Source organism: Scardinius erythrophthalmus (genome assembly GCF_964197995.2).
Source record: "Scardinius erythrophthalmus genome assembly, chromosome: 2".
In the NCBI taxonomy this organism is placed as follows: Eukaryota; Metazoa; Chordata; class Actinopteri; order Cypriniformes; family Leuciscidae; genus Scardinius; species Scardinius erythrophthalmus.
Window position 1 is genome coordinate 37,081,286 of NC_138222.1, and position 17,721 is coordinate 37,099,006.

A 17,721-nucleotide genomic window follows, 5' to 3' on the forward strand; every position below is an offset into this window, starting at 1 on the left:
CGTAACTACCACTATGATGCTTCAAAAAGTTCATAAAGAGAAACTAATCCATATAGCAATGGTTTATAGTTTTCATAATCATGAAATCAAGAAAATCATAATGGCATATTGAATTTTATTTCCAAGTAAAATGTAAAAATGTATATATATATTTAATACAGTTAAATAAATGATTAGGCTTTATACTGTGACATGAGAAAAACAGACAGTTTGTTAATCACAAATATTTGTTTGACAATGGTCAGCACAAAATTCATGATCGTGACTACTCCCACGCAGGCGTTCCCATTAGAATATTAGGTGGCTAATTCAGAACAATAATAGATATTTTTTGTTTGTATGGTTGTTATCATTTCTGATTTCGCAGTCTATATTTTTCCAACAAGGCTTTATGCTGCAGTCAAGCCATTTCATAATTACCTGATCATAATTAGATGATAACCTGGAACATTCTACTTTGAGATGTTCATGTCCTCTGACTCAGAATTATGCGTTTCTATGGCAACACTATTAACACGGAAATAATTCTGTGTAATTTGAGTAATAAGTAGACAAAACCGCAATACAACAAATAACAGATGTTATTTGTTATTCAAATATACCTTATTAATAAACACAGTTTTAGAAGGACTTTGTTTTGTTCTTTCCAGCTTATTCTTTCTTTCTTATTATATTAACAGTATTTAATTATAGGAATTGTTAAATATTGTGAAATAACTGCTTACAACTTTATCTTACTTAAAGTTAAGTCAAAGCTGCTGCCATTTACGAGTTTCAATATGATGTTGTTTACATTTGTAATTACAAGTTCTAAGAAGATGGGAATGCATTTACTTGTTGGAATCTCATAATTACGATAACTCTGACATGGCATGAAGCTCCGTTATTCATGTCATCCTTCAAATTCGTGTAGCGTTTCCCATCTCTGTCCTGGATTGTAATTAATATATAATCATACTGTATATATAATACATATACATACATATTGTCATACTGTAGTCCTCTTGGTGGCATTTCTTTCCAGAGCTCCCTCAATGTTCAAATGGTCACTTTTGAACATTCTGTTGACTATAAGTAACTTTGCAAGTACATGTCAACTTATCCAAACCCTATAACCCTACAAGTTTACTAATACTCTACTAACACTCTAATTAGAGTTAGTAAACAGGTAGGTGCAATGCTACTTATAGTCAACAGAATGTGTTAAAGGGACCATCAAAATAAAGTGAAACTGGCTTTTCTGAGCAGCTTTCGCAAGCATGCTGTAAACAGAATGACACCAGTCCCTAAAAACATACCTTTTCTCAAATGTGCATTATTTTTTGCCTAGTATCACCCACAACCTCTGGCTAAAGTTGTAAAGTGTCCAAGGCCAAAATAGTTAACAAATGCAAATAGTTTGTCATCACCTTTGGTTTTTAGAAGGCCAGAGATCATAAACATCAGAACTGTCAGAAGTTATTTGTCTTGCACATAATTCACACATTCACAAATGTATTCACACTTGATATTTGTAATGATTTTATTTTAGAAGGATGGGCAAAATTAAGTGACTGTCACCATACACCATACATTCTCTGTGTGCGCAGCAGGCAGACAGACAGACAGACAGACAGACAGACAAATTTCAACACAAAGTTTAATAAACCCACACACAGGCAAGATAGTCCAATAAGGGCAGAGAAACACACCTAACGTGAACGTGACTGAACACACAGCTGAAAATAATTACACAAATGAGAAGCGTGAAAACTAAACAAAGTAGACAGAAAAAAAGACCACGACCTTGAAAATATGGTCTTTGACTTTTTTCTTGGTCTTATGGACTTGGGAGCAGCATCAGGCCTCAGTCTTGACTCTACCTCAACCCCTCTCCTGGTCTCTGTCTTGACTTGGACTCAAAAAAGCTGGTCTCAACACTGACTTCTTAACAGGATCTGTTGCATTTTTCAGGAAATTTCAATGAGACAACATATTTCAGAGATGGCAACTTCTATGAAGGATTGATGCTGTTTTGAAGACAAAGTTTAGCCCTACTCTATATTAGGCTGTTCATTCGACTCTTTATGTTAATATATAGTCCGTTTGTATGTCCCATCCCCTGTACATTTATTTACCAGAGGTTCAGAATGCTGTATGTCTTCACCTTTCTCTGAAAGCAGCTAGGATGACGCACAGCTTTCTCTCTGTCAGTACCCATAAAGCTCTTTACACTACAGCTTTTGATGGACATCGGAGGGAGAGGGATCGATCTGACTGAAACTGGTAATTAGCCTCCAGTGGTTCCAGATATCAACCTACTCTCATGCTGGGGAACACCCACTTATTAGGATGTGTTGAAAAAAGATAAATTGTGAAGTGCACAAATATTGATTTGATAGTTTAAGAATGCCATGAGCAGGCCTTCATAACTTGTCTCCAATCCATTAAAGAGCACCATCAGCTCCAAAAAAAGATTTTCCCCCAGAAATTAATTACCATTGCTCTATAATGTGCAAGTATGCATCACTACTCACAAATTTCTCCTCCTTGACCTGCTACACTCTTTGCTTTCCTTTAGTTAGCCTCCCTTAGAGAAATGAGAGAGAAACAAACGGACAGAGAGAATAGTAGAAGGGATAAGGGGGCAAGAAAGAGAGTTGGACAGGCCCACTGGGAGGCAACATCTCCGGGAACTACTGGTTTGAGACAGGTGCACAGGATGGTTGGATAAAGTGGATGTCAGCCTCGGCAACTACGGGACTGTCTGTGCTATGCTAATGAGCCACAAAGATGCATTGTGGGAGTCCGTGGGGAGTATAGCGAGTTTCTTTGAGCTAGGCAAATGAGCAGTCAACGAACTACAGCTCTGACATAGCCGAGAAAAAGAGAGGTTTCTCCTTCTGTCTGCTGTTGTTGAAGCTCAGCTCTTTGTTCTCATGCTGTGTTTGCTGAAGGTTTTGTCTGTGTTTAAAACTGACAAAGAAAAATGAGGGTTTCCCATTGTTTTTTTAGGTAATGCTTTATATCTGGAAGAAAAAAAAAACACTTTTTACTCTGTATACTGATTCATGGGTTCTTTGTCTGATTATCTTTTTATATTTATTTATTTTCTATCAAGTAACACATTGACCCCGTTCTTCTTGCTTGCTTTATTTAATCTCTGTACAATTAATTAATACCAGTGGATTTCACCTTAGAATTAAAAACTTTTTAATAATTTGTTTAAATAAAGGTCAGTCTTTTTTCTTCTTCTATGTGCTATATTTTCCATGAGCCTTACCTGGACTTCTCACTCTCTCTTTCTTTGTCTGCCTGTCTATGTACCCATGGAAATATACCGTGCAGTGATGTACATTCAGATGGCAATGGCACTTCTGAACACTCTGAGAGAATGTTCACCATCAATAACAGTGGAGGGGTTGGAACCAGCAGCAGCAGGGGTGGAGACAGGGTAGGGTGAGTATAAACTATTATAATTTAAAAGTATAAATAAAAAGAAATAATGTAATTTTTATTTTTTGGTCAAATTGAGTATATATCAAAGAGCTGTTTCATTAATAGCTTTTCATCCATTCTGTTGTGATAAGGTATATATTGTGTGACAGAGGATTCACCTCCCTTCAGAATTATTGCAGAGTAGCCCTCCAATTGCTGTCCAAGGTCCGGGCAATAGCAGCGTGTCACTTAGTGGATGCGCATGATAGCAGAGCACAGCTGTGAGGCTAATTAGACCTTCTCACAGCAGCCATGAATCCAGCATGTTTTGCTGACACTTTTTTAGAAAAAAGCCTTAGTGTGGTGTGTTGACTGCTGATCCCATGTTGTTGCTTCTCATTATCTGACACATTGGTGCCACACTTGTCCACAGTGGACTTAATGAGGCATCTTAGTCCACTCTCTACAGCAACGGTGCTTCACCCAAAATTGTGATGGAGTTTCCGTCTCCTCTCAAAGCATAACCATCCTGGCCATTATATTGCCAGTTCAGATTCAGGCTGGAGAAAAGTGGCTGAGAGGAAGTCCACAACAGCATATGACTGCGGGCATCACATGATTAGGCATACATGATCATAATAATGGTCTACCACTGCCATTATATGTCTGTCTATAAAACAAGGCTTGATCTTGGACACTTTGCTTTTTTTTTAGGTAAAAATTACATTTATTGTTTAATTCTAGTAATTCTTGAATTTCAGTCAATTTTAATTCTACTTCCTTTCACAGTAAAATTTGAATTATCAATTGAATTGGTATTTTAAAGATAATTCAGTTCTGTATGCCACATGACCCTGTCTCCAGGTTTAGTGTTTGTTATGAATTGCATTTCAAAGGTCATCCAGAAATGTAAATTTTGTAATCATTTACTCACCCTCATGTTTTTCCAAACCGGTATGAATTTCAAAAGAAGATATTATAAAAATATAATCTATAACATCAGAGTCAGTAGGGTTCAGTATTGTTTTGGACCCCACTGAGTTTCATTGTATGGACAAAAACAGTTGGAACATTCTTCAAAATATCTTCCTTATGTTCCACAGAAGAAAAAAGTCATACAGTCAGGTTCAGAACAACATGAGGGTGAGTTAATGATGAGAATACTTTTTTTTTTTTCCAGTGAACTAACCTTTTAACTGTCTGTAATTTTGGGGGGAGGCTTTGTTTGGTTTGTTAGCATTGTGCTCAAATAGTTTTCTCCTGTAGCTGAATCACTTCTTCTTGTGTTATTCTCATTTGTAAGTTGTTTTAGATAAAATGCATTGTAGTACGTCCTGACTTAAACTTCTATGAAAGAAAACAACCTTGAGCTTTACCTAGCAAGCAGTTATACAGACACATATCTTGTTCTATCTGAAGCTCCGTCAGCCCTGTTTAGAATTGAACTGTCTGTAGACCTTGGGATGTGTCTTGTTTGTAGGAACAGCAGGACTGATTGGCGCTCACACAGAGAGATGGGCCTGATGAATGCGATTGGTCTGCAGCCACGACATCCCGCCCCCACTGTTGCATCACAGGGGACGCAGACACAGAGTTTGCGGCTACAGAATGCAGAGACACAAACAGACCATGACCTTCCAGATGAACCTCAGCAGCCCAGCACTTCTCAGGGGTCACAGGTTACTGATGGTAAGACAGCATTGCTGAGCTCAGGTGAGGTTTGTCATTGAGATGAAAAGACAAATCAATCCTTGTTTAGTTTCCCATCTCTTCGCTCTAACATATTGGCTGCTTCTCTCTGCAAAAATATTCTGTGTCCACAAAACATTCTTTTTTTGTCTCACCAATTTGAATAAATTCAATCTGACTGCAGATTCTAGTACTCAAACTTCTAAGTACCTCAAACTTACTGTATCTGTCTACATGTGCAGCTCATGTATTCTGTACATACAAAAGCAGCATTTAGTGTCGGTGCTACCATAGCAACAAGAAGCTGTCAGTGCTCCTGTCAGAGAACGTGACCACAACTTTCATTACCACAAAGACTTTTTTTAAATCGTTGTTCCATACTTTTCCTCCCTCTTTCATTTCGAATGTTAAAAGTCTCAATGTCAGTGTTGTTATTGTTAACTAAAACTGTTAAAAACAGTGTTTGTTAATTAAAATAAAGCAAAATTAAAATAAAATAGAAATATTATGTGAAAAAATTGTTGCCTTGGTGACTAACTGCAATAAAAATCCATTTAACATGGATATATAAAAAATATTAAAATTAATGAAAATGTCAAAAGCACGTAACAAAATTAACTCAAAATTAAAAAGTAACTAAAACTTAAACTTAAATTAAAACGGAAAATAAAAATGTGAAAATAAATGCAAAATATGAATAATAACACTGCTGCATGATCAATGCTTTATAACCCCCATCATGTAAATTGCTGTGGGGCAAATATCAATTCTCAATTTTGGATCTGACTGTGAAAGTTGTCTGATTTACATGCCAGTTTCTATTTAACTGAGTATTTAGGCTCATTAATTGGGATTGAGCTCAGTCGGATCATTTGTTTTCGAATGAGGTGTTTACATAATGATTTTTCATTCCATCTGAGCTTTCACTTGAATTTATGGATTACCTGGCTTCATGTAAACATAGCTCCCGTTTGGTTTTGTGTTATCTGTCATTCTGTGGCCTTTAGTGAGAAGCCTGAGAAGTGAAGAGAGAACATTGGGTGCTGAATTTTGTCCTTATGCTAATGGTAATTACAGCGGACAGGAGAGGCCACTACACTGGGCAAGTTAATGTGTGTGTAGTATTGCTCTCATGTTTAATGGCGGTTAGTTTCAGAGAGAGCATTTATGACAGAAAACACTACATTGCATCTGCCATTTTCTACTCTGCCAGCCTCCAGTACCCATCAGCCCTCTTCAGCTCTCTGCTCTTATTACTCTTATTCCGCATGTGTCGCTTTTAGCAACAGATGAATAAGCATGTAACTATTTTGAGGTCCCAGATATAAATTGCAGAAATAAGCAGAGCGACAGATTTAACCCAGCTGACACTTGTATTTTTAGATAGTTGGGCTGTTTAAATGTGTTTTATTTATAAACATGGTTAGCAGTCGGAGCCGCTGCTGGAATGATATGTCTGATATAATTCCTGGTGGGAGCTCAACTTCAGAAGATTCAGATCATACTGTGTGCGATATTTAGCAGCACATAATTAATCATTTACTTCTTTCCATATCTATAGATTGTAGTTGTAAATCTGGCCATCTGTCTGAAGTTTCCAATCAAGTTTTATTTATTTGTCATTTGTACAGCTAACATAAGGTTTACTTGGCTTTGAAACGCATAAGATGAGGCTCAGTTTGTAGAGTTTTGTACAGTACAGACAATTGACCCTTCAGGGAGTTTGATTGACAGGCGATCTGACCAATCATAACCCGCCATCCGCTGAATCCGCCATTTTTGTCCGCCAAAGCAGTCAGGAGAGTTAGTAGAGTAACGTTGGAGGTTTTTAACTTGAAAAACGGAGTGTACTGATGTCTTTCCGCAGTTAAAACAAAATTCCTTCTTATGTTCATTCATGTTTATTTGATGCTATAAATTAACTAGAAGGAAGAGATGATCGGTTCACGAGCAGATTTAACTGAGGCGCTACAGCGATCTGTCAGACACATTAAAGAGCCACAAAATGGTATTTATTGTTAAAATTCTTAGAAAATTACCAAATTTGAAAATTGAGACTTTGTTTCATATCAAAAGTAACTCAAAAGTAACCTGGTCTGTCCTGTCTGTCGGCACGTTGTCAGTGTCCTCTCTGCTCCGCGATGCATTTTTCACTGCGTGAGAACATGGTGGGGCTTGAGAGCGGCATGGCTTGTCGGACATAGCAACTGTAACTAAATGGGGCGGGTCTTTGCAAACGGTCAATTGACCCTTCATAAAGACCCACCCCCCTTAGTTACTGTTGCTCCGTCCGACAAGCCATGCTGCTCTCACGCCACACATCACATTCTCACACAGTGAAAAATACATGGCCGGAGCAAACAGACAAGACAGAGCAAGTTACTTTTGTTATGAAACAAAGTCTCAGCTTTCAGATTTTTACATTTTTTAAGAAATTTAAACAATAAGTACTTTTTAAAGGCACAATATGTAACTTTTTTGCTTTAAAAATAGCAAAAATCACTATATCTATGTTATATATATTTTTTAGTTGTGTACTTACATTATCCCGACTGTTTCCAACAACTTTCAAACCAGGAGAAATTTGTAATTTAATTCGAAGACACGTCCTGTAGAATGAAATGTCCATATTCCTTTTATATCCGCGGGACTCGCAGCGCGTGTGGAGCTGATAGCTGTCTCTTAGCAATCCCGAACTGCTTCATGTCACAGTCATGATAAAAGCATCGATGTATTCAGTCATCCATAAACATTATTAGATCGGTCGGCTTGACGTTGACGACAAGATCCATAATTCTTAGCAAATGTTGCGTCATCAATCTATGCCTTTGTTATTGTAAAGAGGTTAGCGACCCCTAGTGGCGAAAAATTCCATACTGTATGTTTAATGGCTCTTTAATGTGTCGTGACATATTGCTGTAGCGCCTCAGTTCAAACAGTGAACTTCCTACTAGCTATAGCACAAAATAAATATAAACTAACATCAGAAGCTATGTTGTTTCTGCCGAAAGACGTCAATACACACCATTTTTCAAGTCCACCAATGTTAATCTATTTTAATTTGTAAAAATAAAATAATTGTTAATGTTAACTCTCTTGTCTGGTTTGTTTGTCGGACAAAATGGCGGATGATTGGTCAGATCGCCTGTCAGTCAAACAGTGCATAGAAAGCACAGACACGCATAAACACAAAATAAATAATATGATTTATTTGTGAAAAAATAATATATACACTCACTGGCACTTTATAAAGTACACCTGTTCAACTGCTCGTTAACGCTAATATCTAATCACATAGCAGCAACTCTTTGTAGACATGGTCAAGACGATCTGCTGAAGTTCAAACTGCATCAGAATGGGAAAGAAAGGTGATTTAAGTGACTTTATCACACGGCTATGTGGAATACTTGATTCTGATTGGTCAATAGCGCCATCCAGCAGTAAAATATTCCCAGATAAAAACCACTCAAAACAGATAACGCATTGCTCATCCGGGTTAATGAAGTCAGCAGTGCTATACGCCTGCTAGGTTTTTTCTTCGTGGAAGTTTTGCATTTGGTGAGCTAATAGAATATTACAACTCAGTCAAATCAATATTTTGTATACAGTTATTTAATTATGCCATCCAGTATCGTGGACTTGCTCTCTCGTGTTTCATTTAAACGCAGCTGCTGCCATTTTGTGACTATTGTTTCGTACACTGTTGGATTAAAAGATACAAACAGGTACGATTTTAAAACAGTTTAATCTGAAATCAATATCTCTCATCTCCATAATTATTTATGTGGAGAAATGCTGTGTAATAAGTGGTATAACTGTAAACCGAGAAAATATACAGTGAGCGGCAGTTCTGTGGGCGAAAATGCCTTGTTGATGCCTGAGGAGAATGGTCAGACTGGTTCAAGCTGGTAGAAATGCAACAATAACTTAACAGTAACTCGTTACAACCAATGTCTGCACAAGAACATCTCTGAATGCACAACACACTCATCCTTGAAACAGATGGACTACAGCAGCAGAAGACCACACTGGGGGCCACTTCTGTCAGCTAAGAACAGGAAACTGAGGCTATAATACATATGGCCTCACCAAAATTGGACAATAGAAGATTGGAAAAATGGTGTATATTCTGATGTGTCTTGATTTCTGTGAATTTAGTCAGAATTTGGCTTAAACAACATGAAAGCATGGATCCATCCTGCTTTGTATCAATGGTTGAGGCTGATGGTGGTGATGAAATTGTGTGGGGATATTGTATTGGCACACTTTGGGCCCATTAGTACACACTGGGCATTGTTTAAATGCCACAGCTACCTGAATGTTGTTGCTGACCATGTCCATCCCTTTATGACCACAGTGCACATCTTCTGATGATTACTTCCAGCAGTATAACGCGCCATGTCACAAAGCTCAAATCATCTCAAACTGATATCTTGAACATGAAAATGAATTCCCTGTACTCAAATTGGATCCACAGTCACCAGGTTTTAATCCAATAGAGCACCTTTGGGGTGTGGTGGAACCATGGGTGTAGCATATGCACTTTAATAAAACAGAAATTCCTCCCCCTCACTTTTTTCGGGCAAGTGTGTTCACGTAAAGGTTCTCATTCTCATGAATTAAAGTACATTTAAAGAGACAAGAAAGTCTATGCATGACCTGACGTTTTATTCTTATCCAAAACGAGGCAATGTGAACATTATGGAGTGCTAAACACTCTCATGTAATGTACAGTAAATTCTAATTAACTAATTCTTATTCATAAATCAGTCAAAAAATTGTCATAAGGAAAATATATAGGAAACTAATTAGTGGTTATTGTTTCTTAGCCTATTAAAAACAGGAGATAAGGAAAAAAAAACTGATAATACACAACATACCTGTCCCCCTCACTTCTGAAATTATAGCTAAGCCCCTGGGTGGAACGGTAAATTCACATCATGGATGTGCAGCCGGCAAATCTTCAATATGAACCAAAATCTCTGAGGAATGTTTCCAGCACCTTGTTGAATCTGTGCTATGATTAAGAATTAAGGCAGTTCTGAATGCAAAAGGGGGTCCAACCCGGTACCAGCAAGGTGTACCTAATAAACAGAGGTGGACGAAGTATACAACTTCCTTACTTGAGTGAAAGTATAGATACTACTGGTCAAATATTTCTCCGTTACAAGTAAAAGTTGTAAAGACCTATTTTTACTTAAGTAAAAGTACAGAAGTACTCGTTTTTAAAAATACTTAAAGGAGAACTCCGGTCAATTTTAACATTGAGCTAATTTTTTTGTACATTTGGAGTGCTGTCAATACAGAGAACAACGACAAAAATCGGTGTTGCCTACACTGAGTTATTCTATTTTTAAAATTTGCACCCTGTTGACTTCAATGGGGCAAGTACTAAACCTGCTTTTAGCCTCTTAACATCCTTGATGTGTCATTACAAGTGCACAGAAAATGTGAGTGATTCCCTCTGAGTGAACACGAGTGAATCTGACTGCAGTAGATGTGAAAGATATGTATAAAAATGATGTTATTTAAGCCAGCGCAAATACCTGTATTTACATCCTGTTTTCGGTCAAAGTCCAAAGTAGTCGATTGCCGAGTTCACGCGCGTGATCATAAGTAACTAAACCTATGCGCGTGAACTCGGCAATCGACTACTTTGGACTTCAACCGAAAAACAGGATGTAAACAGGTATTTGCGCTGGCTTAAATAACATCATTTTTATACATATCTTTCATATCTACTGCAGTCAGATTCACTCGTGTTCACAAATTTTTAAAATAGAATAACTCGGTGTAGGCAACACCCATTTTTGTCGTTGTTCTCTGTATTGACAGCACTCCAAATGTACAAAAAAATGAGCTCAATGTTAAAATTGACCGGAGTTCTCCTTTAATTATCAAAAGTAAAAAGTAAATGTGAATGCATTGTTTTATTATTGTTGCATTGCATTGTATTAATGTTGTATGTAATACTTAAAGTACCGTATGCCTCTGAATCTATGCCTGCCAGCCTACCCTCATATCAATATCAAATTTATTTATAGAACACAGTTCCAGTAGTGGGATTGAATGTGAGATTGAATAAGTGCACTCAATAACGTCCACAATGGTTTCGGACCCCCAAATGGCTGTTCCCTCAAATACTGCCCTATTTAAAGTTTGTTGGCTTTTAGTATGAATATGTTAGCCTTACTGTTATCTATAATCTAGTGTGCTCCAAAAAAGTGACAAAATTCGCATTTAGAAAACCAAACCCAACGTTGAAAATGAAAATCAGGTTTATGTCAGAATCCAATGGCAAATTGACGTTGATCTCCAACATTGGACAGACGTTGTATTGTGGTTGAAAATGAAAATAGGGTTGACGTCAGAAACCAACATCAGTCGGGTTCTGACGTCAACTCGACTTTTATTTTCAATCAATATCCAACGTAAATCTGACTTCAGGTTCTGATGTCAATCAGATGCAGGGTTCTGACATCAAACCGACTTTCATTTCCAACCAAAATGCAACCTCTGCAACCAAAATCATCCACTGACTGATGTTACTTTCTACTCAAGGACCTTGACAGAATTGTAGTGGAGTAAAAAGTATGATATTTGTCTTTCAAATGTAGTGAAGTTAAAGTAAAAAGTTTCCAGAAAAAATAATACTCAAGTAAAGTACAGATACTCAAAAGTGTACTTAAGTACAGTACTCAAGTAAATGTACTTTGTTACTGTCCACCTCTGCTAATAAAGTTACCGTATATAATTTAAAAATAAAAATGTAATTTTGTATTGTTAAAGTGACAGAGTACAAGAGAGAAACAATACTAAAGTGCTAGAAAAACAATAAATACAGTTTGGTTTACTTTTCATGAGTGTTACTGAAATTCAGGGTTATCAAGCACAAGTTAAAACGATGATAGAATGATGATAACAAACATAGAGAGAGTTTTTTCTTTTTGTTTCTTTTTTTAAGCTTACGTTTAGCCCAGGAACGTACATAGATTACAACTTGCATACAGGTTAGCAGTTTTGAAGTTTATTAACTCTTGCTTGAAAGTTGTACTAGTGGGAAGAGTTTTAAATGACAATTTTAATTCAGTTGGATAAAGGGATAAAGGGATTAAAAGAGGGAAGGAAAAAGGACGTCTAGGGATGTGCTATCAGTACACCAAGCACATGGGGCCCTAGCTGGCACTGCCTGAAGCGTCCTTTAAATTGATTGGCTCTGGCTTTAGCAAGAGTCAAATGAATGTACTTCTACGGAAAATTGAGTATTAAAAATAGAATAGAAACAGAAGAACGAACACCCCTTTCTTGTTCGATTTTAAAGCTAAACTCTGTTAGTTTTAAAACAGTGCATGAATAGAAATAATAATTAGTGGAACATGACGGAGTCCATGAAGTCCCAGAGTACATGTACAGACTGAAGCTGTGTGAAGTTTGGTGGTTTTAGCAAATCTCTGAAAGCATTGACCTCTGAAGGAATAAAACTTCTCTGTCTCTGAGACTATTCAAAAGCTCTGTTTTCACACTTTCAAACAGTGAATGTCCTTTGTTTAGTCTTGTGTATCCAGACTTTTGACTAAAATAGTGGAATATACTGTAGGGTTTACAAAAATATCTTTCAAAGATTTGATGTCAATAATCTGGCAAATTTGGCAAAGCCAGTCAATACTTCATCTCAAAAGATCACCTGTATCAGCTTGTTCCTTGTAAACACGACTTGGTTTCTGTGCGAACTGATTGAAATGAACCTGTGCGACCTTACTCCTGAACTTTATTTTAGACCAGGTTAGAGCTTGCTAGATTGAGAAAATTAAGTTTAAAGTTCAGTTTAGTGTACGGTATCAGACGGAATATCAGTGAATGGACTGTGGTCAGAGGTCTGATGGTCTTGTGACCTGTTTCTAATGGTGTGATTAAATGTAAACACTTTTCTTTTTACTGAAATTGATTTGCATGTAACCTGCCCATTTTACATAGTAGCAGGTTTCATGGCCGTGTGTATTTGCTTTGTGGCGTATGACTGAGGTCAGATGTACTGCGTCTTCGCCTGCAGCAACTGTATGTTTTTGTCTCTCTGAGGTACTACAGGTGCCAAGAACTTGATGACTCAAAGTTTTAGGGTAGAGAAGTTCACATCTGAGTGTCTCACCTCAAGGAAAGCCAACTTCCCACACAAACAGTGCACACTCCCTGCAGTGAGATCTGTGGGCGAGGGTTAAGTGTGGTATCGTTTTAAACTGCAGTCAGTGAATAAGTTTAGGGTTAGAATTACCATCCTCTTTGTGCATTTTATGTAATGAATATGAGGAAAGAGCATGTTGTATTTACTTAGGTTATACAAAGAAACGAAAACAAAAAAAGATGCACAGACGTTTTCTCTCTCAATCCCTCCCCCAGTCTATTTTCGATCTCTTTCTGTTATGAATGTTGTACGGAATGTAAAATGTAATCCTCGGGTTGTTTCTTTTTTCAAATCTTTGGTTGAAATGTGCTTTTTTGGAATGAGCCAACTCCAGAAGTTCATTTAGAAGATGTCTAGTTCATGTTTTGGGAATATTTATTTTTACAATAAAGATGTGATCCTCCTCTTCTCTCTTCCTTTCCCTGAGTAGATTGAGTTTACTGACTAATGACAGATCATGCTCCACCTGAACCTGAGTTTGCTGCACCTGTCCTTTTGTTCTGACAGGCTGAAGCTGTTGATATCTTTGGTGTCCTAATACATCATAAAAAGGTATAGCGGCTAGCAGAGTGAAAATAAGTGACGTGGGAGGCAATGACAGATGAAATGGATTTTTTTCATACACTACCGCTCAAAAGTCTGGAGTCTGGAGGATTTTTTAATGTAAAGTATCGTATGCTCGCAAAGGCTGCATTTAATTGATTTAAAAAAATAAAAATAAACACTTTTCTATTTTAATTTTTTTTTCAATGTAATTTATTCCTCTAATGACTTTCAGAAGCTATTACTCCAGTCTTTAGTGTCACATGATCCTTCAGAAATTATTATAATATGCAGATGTTTAAAATATGCATTATAATATAATGATGATGCTCAAGAAACAGTTATCAATGTTGAAAACAGTTGTGCTGCTTAATATTTGTATGACACTTAACATAATGTCTTTCACTTTTAATCAGTTTAATGTGTCTTGGTGTGCTTAATAAAAGTATATAAAAAAAATTTTTAATTGGAATGGTAATGTATATATGGACCTCTTATATTCTACACTGTTTGAAACTCAGAAGCGAAGACCAGGAGACTTGGTTCTTTCTTCAGCAGGATTCTTTATTGAGAACACGAGCTGTCGTTAGCTGCAGTCATCAAGTCTGACTAGGGCAGTAGACATTGTAGTTTATATACATTTCAAGGGGGAGGGATTTACATACCTTCATATTATCATAGCTTAACTTGGGACAATGACACTGCTCATGAGGTGCATAAAGACAAAAGGTTAATGTCAGACACCTGGGTTGCTTGACTTAATCTTCTTTGAATCTCATCATCTATGCCTCAAAATGTAAAACACAGTGTACAGAACTTTCTCAGTTTATATAATATTGTATTGGAACCTAGATGTAACATTTTATAAATTTGTAATACAACATTTCCCTCTTTGTTCTAATAACTCTCACAAAATACTAATTTAGACACTTAAAAGTTCATTCTTGTAACCTGTGATCGTTACAGCCACATAGCACATGCTCTGTGTTGATTTTCTGTAATTGCATGCTGAGACAGAATCAAACATGCAATTAGGGTCCGTGAAGTTCTTATGGGTAATAGTCTTTTCTGGTTGGAACTGTCATTTTCGTGTGAGGAGCTTGAGTCATTTGTTGAATGAAACACTTGATACTATGGATGCATAGATAGTACGCCAGTAGGAGAAACAACAACAGAATTGCTATTTCCTTGATCCACAGCCAGGGTTTACCTAACAGGTTTCTGAACCATGAAGTATTATCTTCAGTCATCTGGTGTAATTTTGCTGAAAGATCAAGAATGTCTTGTTGGATTTTGTTCAAGTTCTCTGTTGGATCCATGAACCCAGTGCAGCACTCAGGGCCGATAATGGTGCAGGCTCCCCCTTGCGTTGCAAGAATGTAAACTAAGGCCACTCTGTTCTGTAAGATCATTATTTTGTGCGAAGCGAGAGTGTCCATGATGTTACCCAGGGCCAAAGCCGTATCATTGGCCAATTTCTGTACAGAATTCGATAAGCTTCTGACTTGATCAAGGGCCTATATGACACCATAAGACTGGATTAATGCTCCAAGAGTTCTTGACCACAATGTTTGTGCACAAGTGAGTCCTGGAATGCAGCCATCTTCTTTGTTTGTGGTAGGAGCTGAATTTTGTAGATGTAGATGGGGTGTTCCATCCTTGGGATTCCTGCTCCTACTGAAGGCGGGTGTGGCATGCAAACGTTCTTTCCAGCAAACAAGTGGTTTTTTGACATATTCATCAGCTCTAAGAATATGTTGTTTCTGGAGTCTACACTGTGCGATGTCCATGATGATTACTAGTACGACAATCTTGATCATGTTGATGGATGACTGAAGTTCCCGTATGTGAGTCTCTGCGTTGTGTATTTATTAATTTATTTATTTATTTTTGTGATAGTTGGCTCTGCAGTGGGTCTAGTTGTTTTCTAGAGGTTGTGGCTTTATACACAGGTGAGGAGGTCGGTGCATATGGGTCTCGGGACAGCCATCAAGTGGTATCTGCACAGAGTAAGAAAGAAAACAAAAGACAGATAGAGCAGTATATGTTCAAACACTAGGGTTGTATCCTTTTCTGAGTCTGCTATTGATGTTCCTTCTTTCCCTATTTCTTAATTCCTGCGACACCTAAAGAACAGTGAGGTAATTATGGACTAGTGGATGGGGAAGGCCTATGAGGGAGTCTTTACCGCAGGGTTGGCCCCCGAAGCCTGTTGCATTCGGTTCTTCCCTGGGCTCCTCACTGGGCTCCTCACTGGTCCGTGTCCTATCCTATCCCTGTAGGTGGGGGAACAATTTTACAGTGTGACACATGAGTCCAGCTTTTCCTTCCCTGACACAATACTGCAGCTGCTGTAATCAACATCACTTGATGTGGTCCGTGCCACTTAGGCTCTAATGGCTTGTTTCTGAATGACTTTATCATGACCCATTGACCTGGGATGATTGTGTGTCCACCTTCTGGTGGAGTCTGCTAACAAGACTCAACTCTCTCTTTGGCACTCTGTACTGCCTTTGTGAGGTTTTCACAGTTAGCGATCAGGGCATCTGAGGCAATGTTTACATCAGCATTTCTCAGATCAATCACATCTGGCATCTGCATTGGGTGTCCAGTAGTAATCTCATGAGGGCTTAGTCCTACTGATCTGTTAGGTGACGCTCTCATACTACACAGTACTGCTGGCAGCGCTTCGACCCATGGTACTCCTTCCTGATGCATTTTGCTTAGCCTGGTTTTGATTGCTCTATTCGATCGTTCAACCTGTCCTGATGCTTGTGGCCTATATGGGCATTGAAGATTCCACTTAATCTTCAACATTCTAGACACTTCCTTGACTACCTGTCCTGTGAAGTGTGTACAGTACCTTGATCTGAGTCAATGTAATCTGGTAATCCCCATCTGGGAATGAAATCAGTGACAAGACATTTAGCGGTATGTGCAGCTGTAGCACTCCCTGTTGGATAAGCTTCTATCTATCTTGAGAACGTGTCTATTACTACCAAAACATCAGTTTTTCCCTTACAACGAGGCAACGATATGTAATCAACTTGCAGGTGACGAAATGGTCCTGGTGGAGCTGGGGTATGTGTTGCTGCTGTAGTTGCTGCTGGCACATCATTATATTTCTGACATGTAATGAATCTCTTGACTGTTTCGGTGGCTACCTTTCTGAATTTTGGATTTCACCATTGATTTGAGAACCTGTGATTCATCGTTGCTGGACCACTGTGACCCGAATTGTGTATTTGTTGAGCCAAATATGGCAGCAGTGACTCGGGAGCGACATGCTTTCTCCCTTTGGTCCAGCAGCCGGATAAATCCACGGTGGCTCCTTTGTCTAACCATGTTCATGCTTCATATAGAGGAATGTCTTTGTACAGATCAATGATTGATTCAGAAGGCAGAATTGTCTTCTGTGCTGTACTACCTGAACACACTTGTACAGTTGCATAGGAACAAGCCTGTTTAACCGCAACATCAGCAAGAGCATTACCTTTAGCTTCCGTAGTATTAGTTGTGAGATGTGCTTTCACTTTGATGACCGCAAATTGCTTTGGAAGTTTCATGGCAAACATTAGATCTTTCACTAATCCAGCATGCTTAATGGGGGATCCAGCAGAAGTTAGAAACTGTCTGCTTTGCCAAATGACACCAAAATCATGAATTACCCCAAAAGCATACCTGGAATCTGTGTAGATATTTGCAACTGATCCTGAAGCTAGCGTGTATGCTCTAGTTAAGGCTACTAGTTCTGCAGCTTGAGCTGAAAAATGATCTGGAAGAAGACCTGAAGCTACCACTTCAGTGGTGGAAGTTACTGCATAACCTGCTCGTCTGTTACCTTCAATGACTTGAGCTGAACCATCATACATCATACATGAGGATGGGTTTGT

At 38.0% G+C, this 17,721-nt stretch overlaps 1 protein-coding gene across 4 annotated transcripts in view; it reads left to right on the forward strand.

Annotated features, from left to right (window-relative positions):
• The window catches only part of LOC308687290 (activating molecule in BECN1-regulated autophagy protein 1A-like), a gene marked incomplete at both ends in the record, with an annotated part of 163,578 nt that overhangs the window by 96,600 nt on the left and 49,257 nt on the right, over positions 1–17,721 (forward strand). For 3 of the 4 annotated variants that reach the window (XM_081359699.1, XM_081359701.1, XM_081359702.1), the window contains 2 exons: positions 3,328–3,438; positions 4,898–5,106. In XM_081359699.1, coding sequence (XP_081215825.1) covers positions 3,328–3,438; positions 4,898–5,106 — 320 coding nt within the window. Of the gene's footprint in view, positions 1–3,327; positions 3,439–4,897; positions 5,131–17,721 lie in introns of all 4 variants that reach the window. The other variant, XM_081359700.1, reaches the window with a different exon arrangement.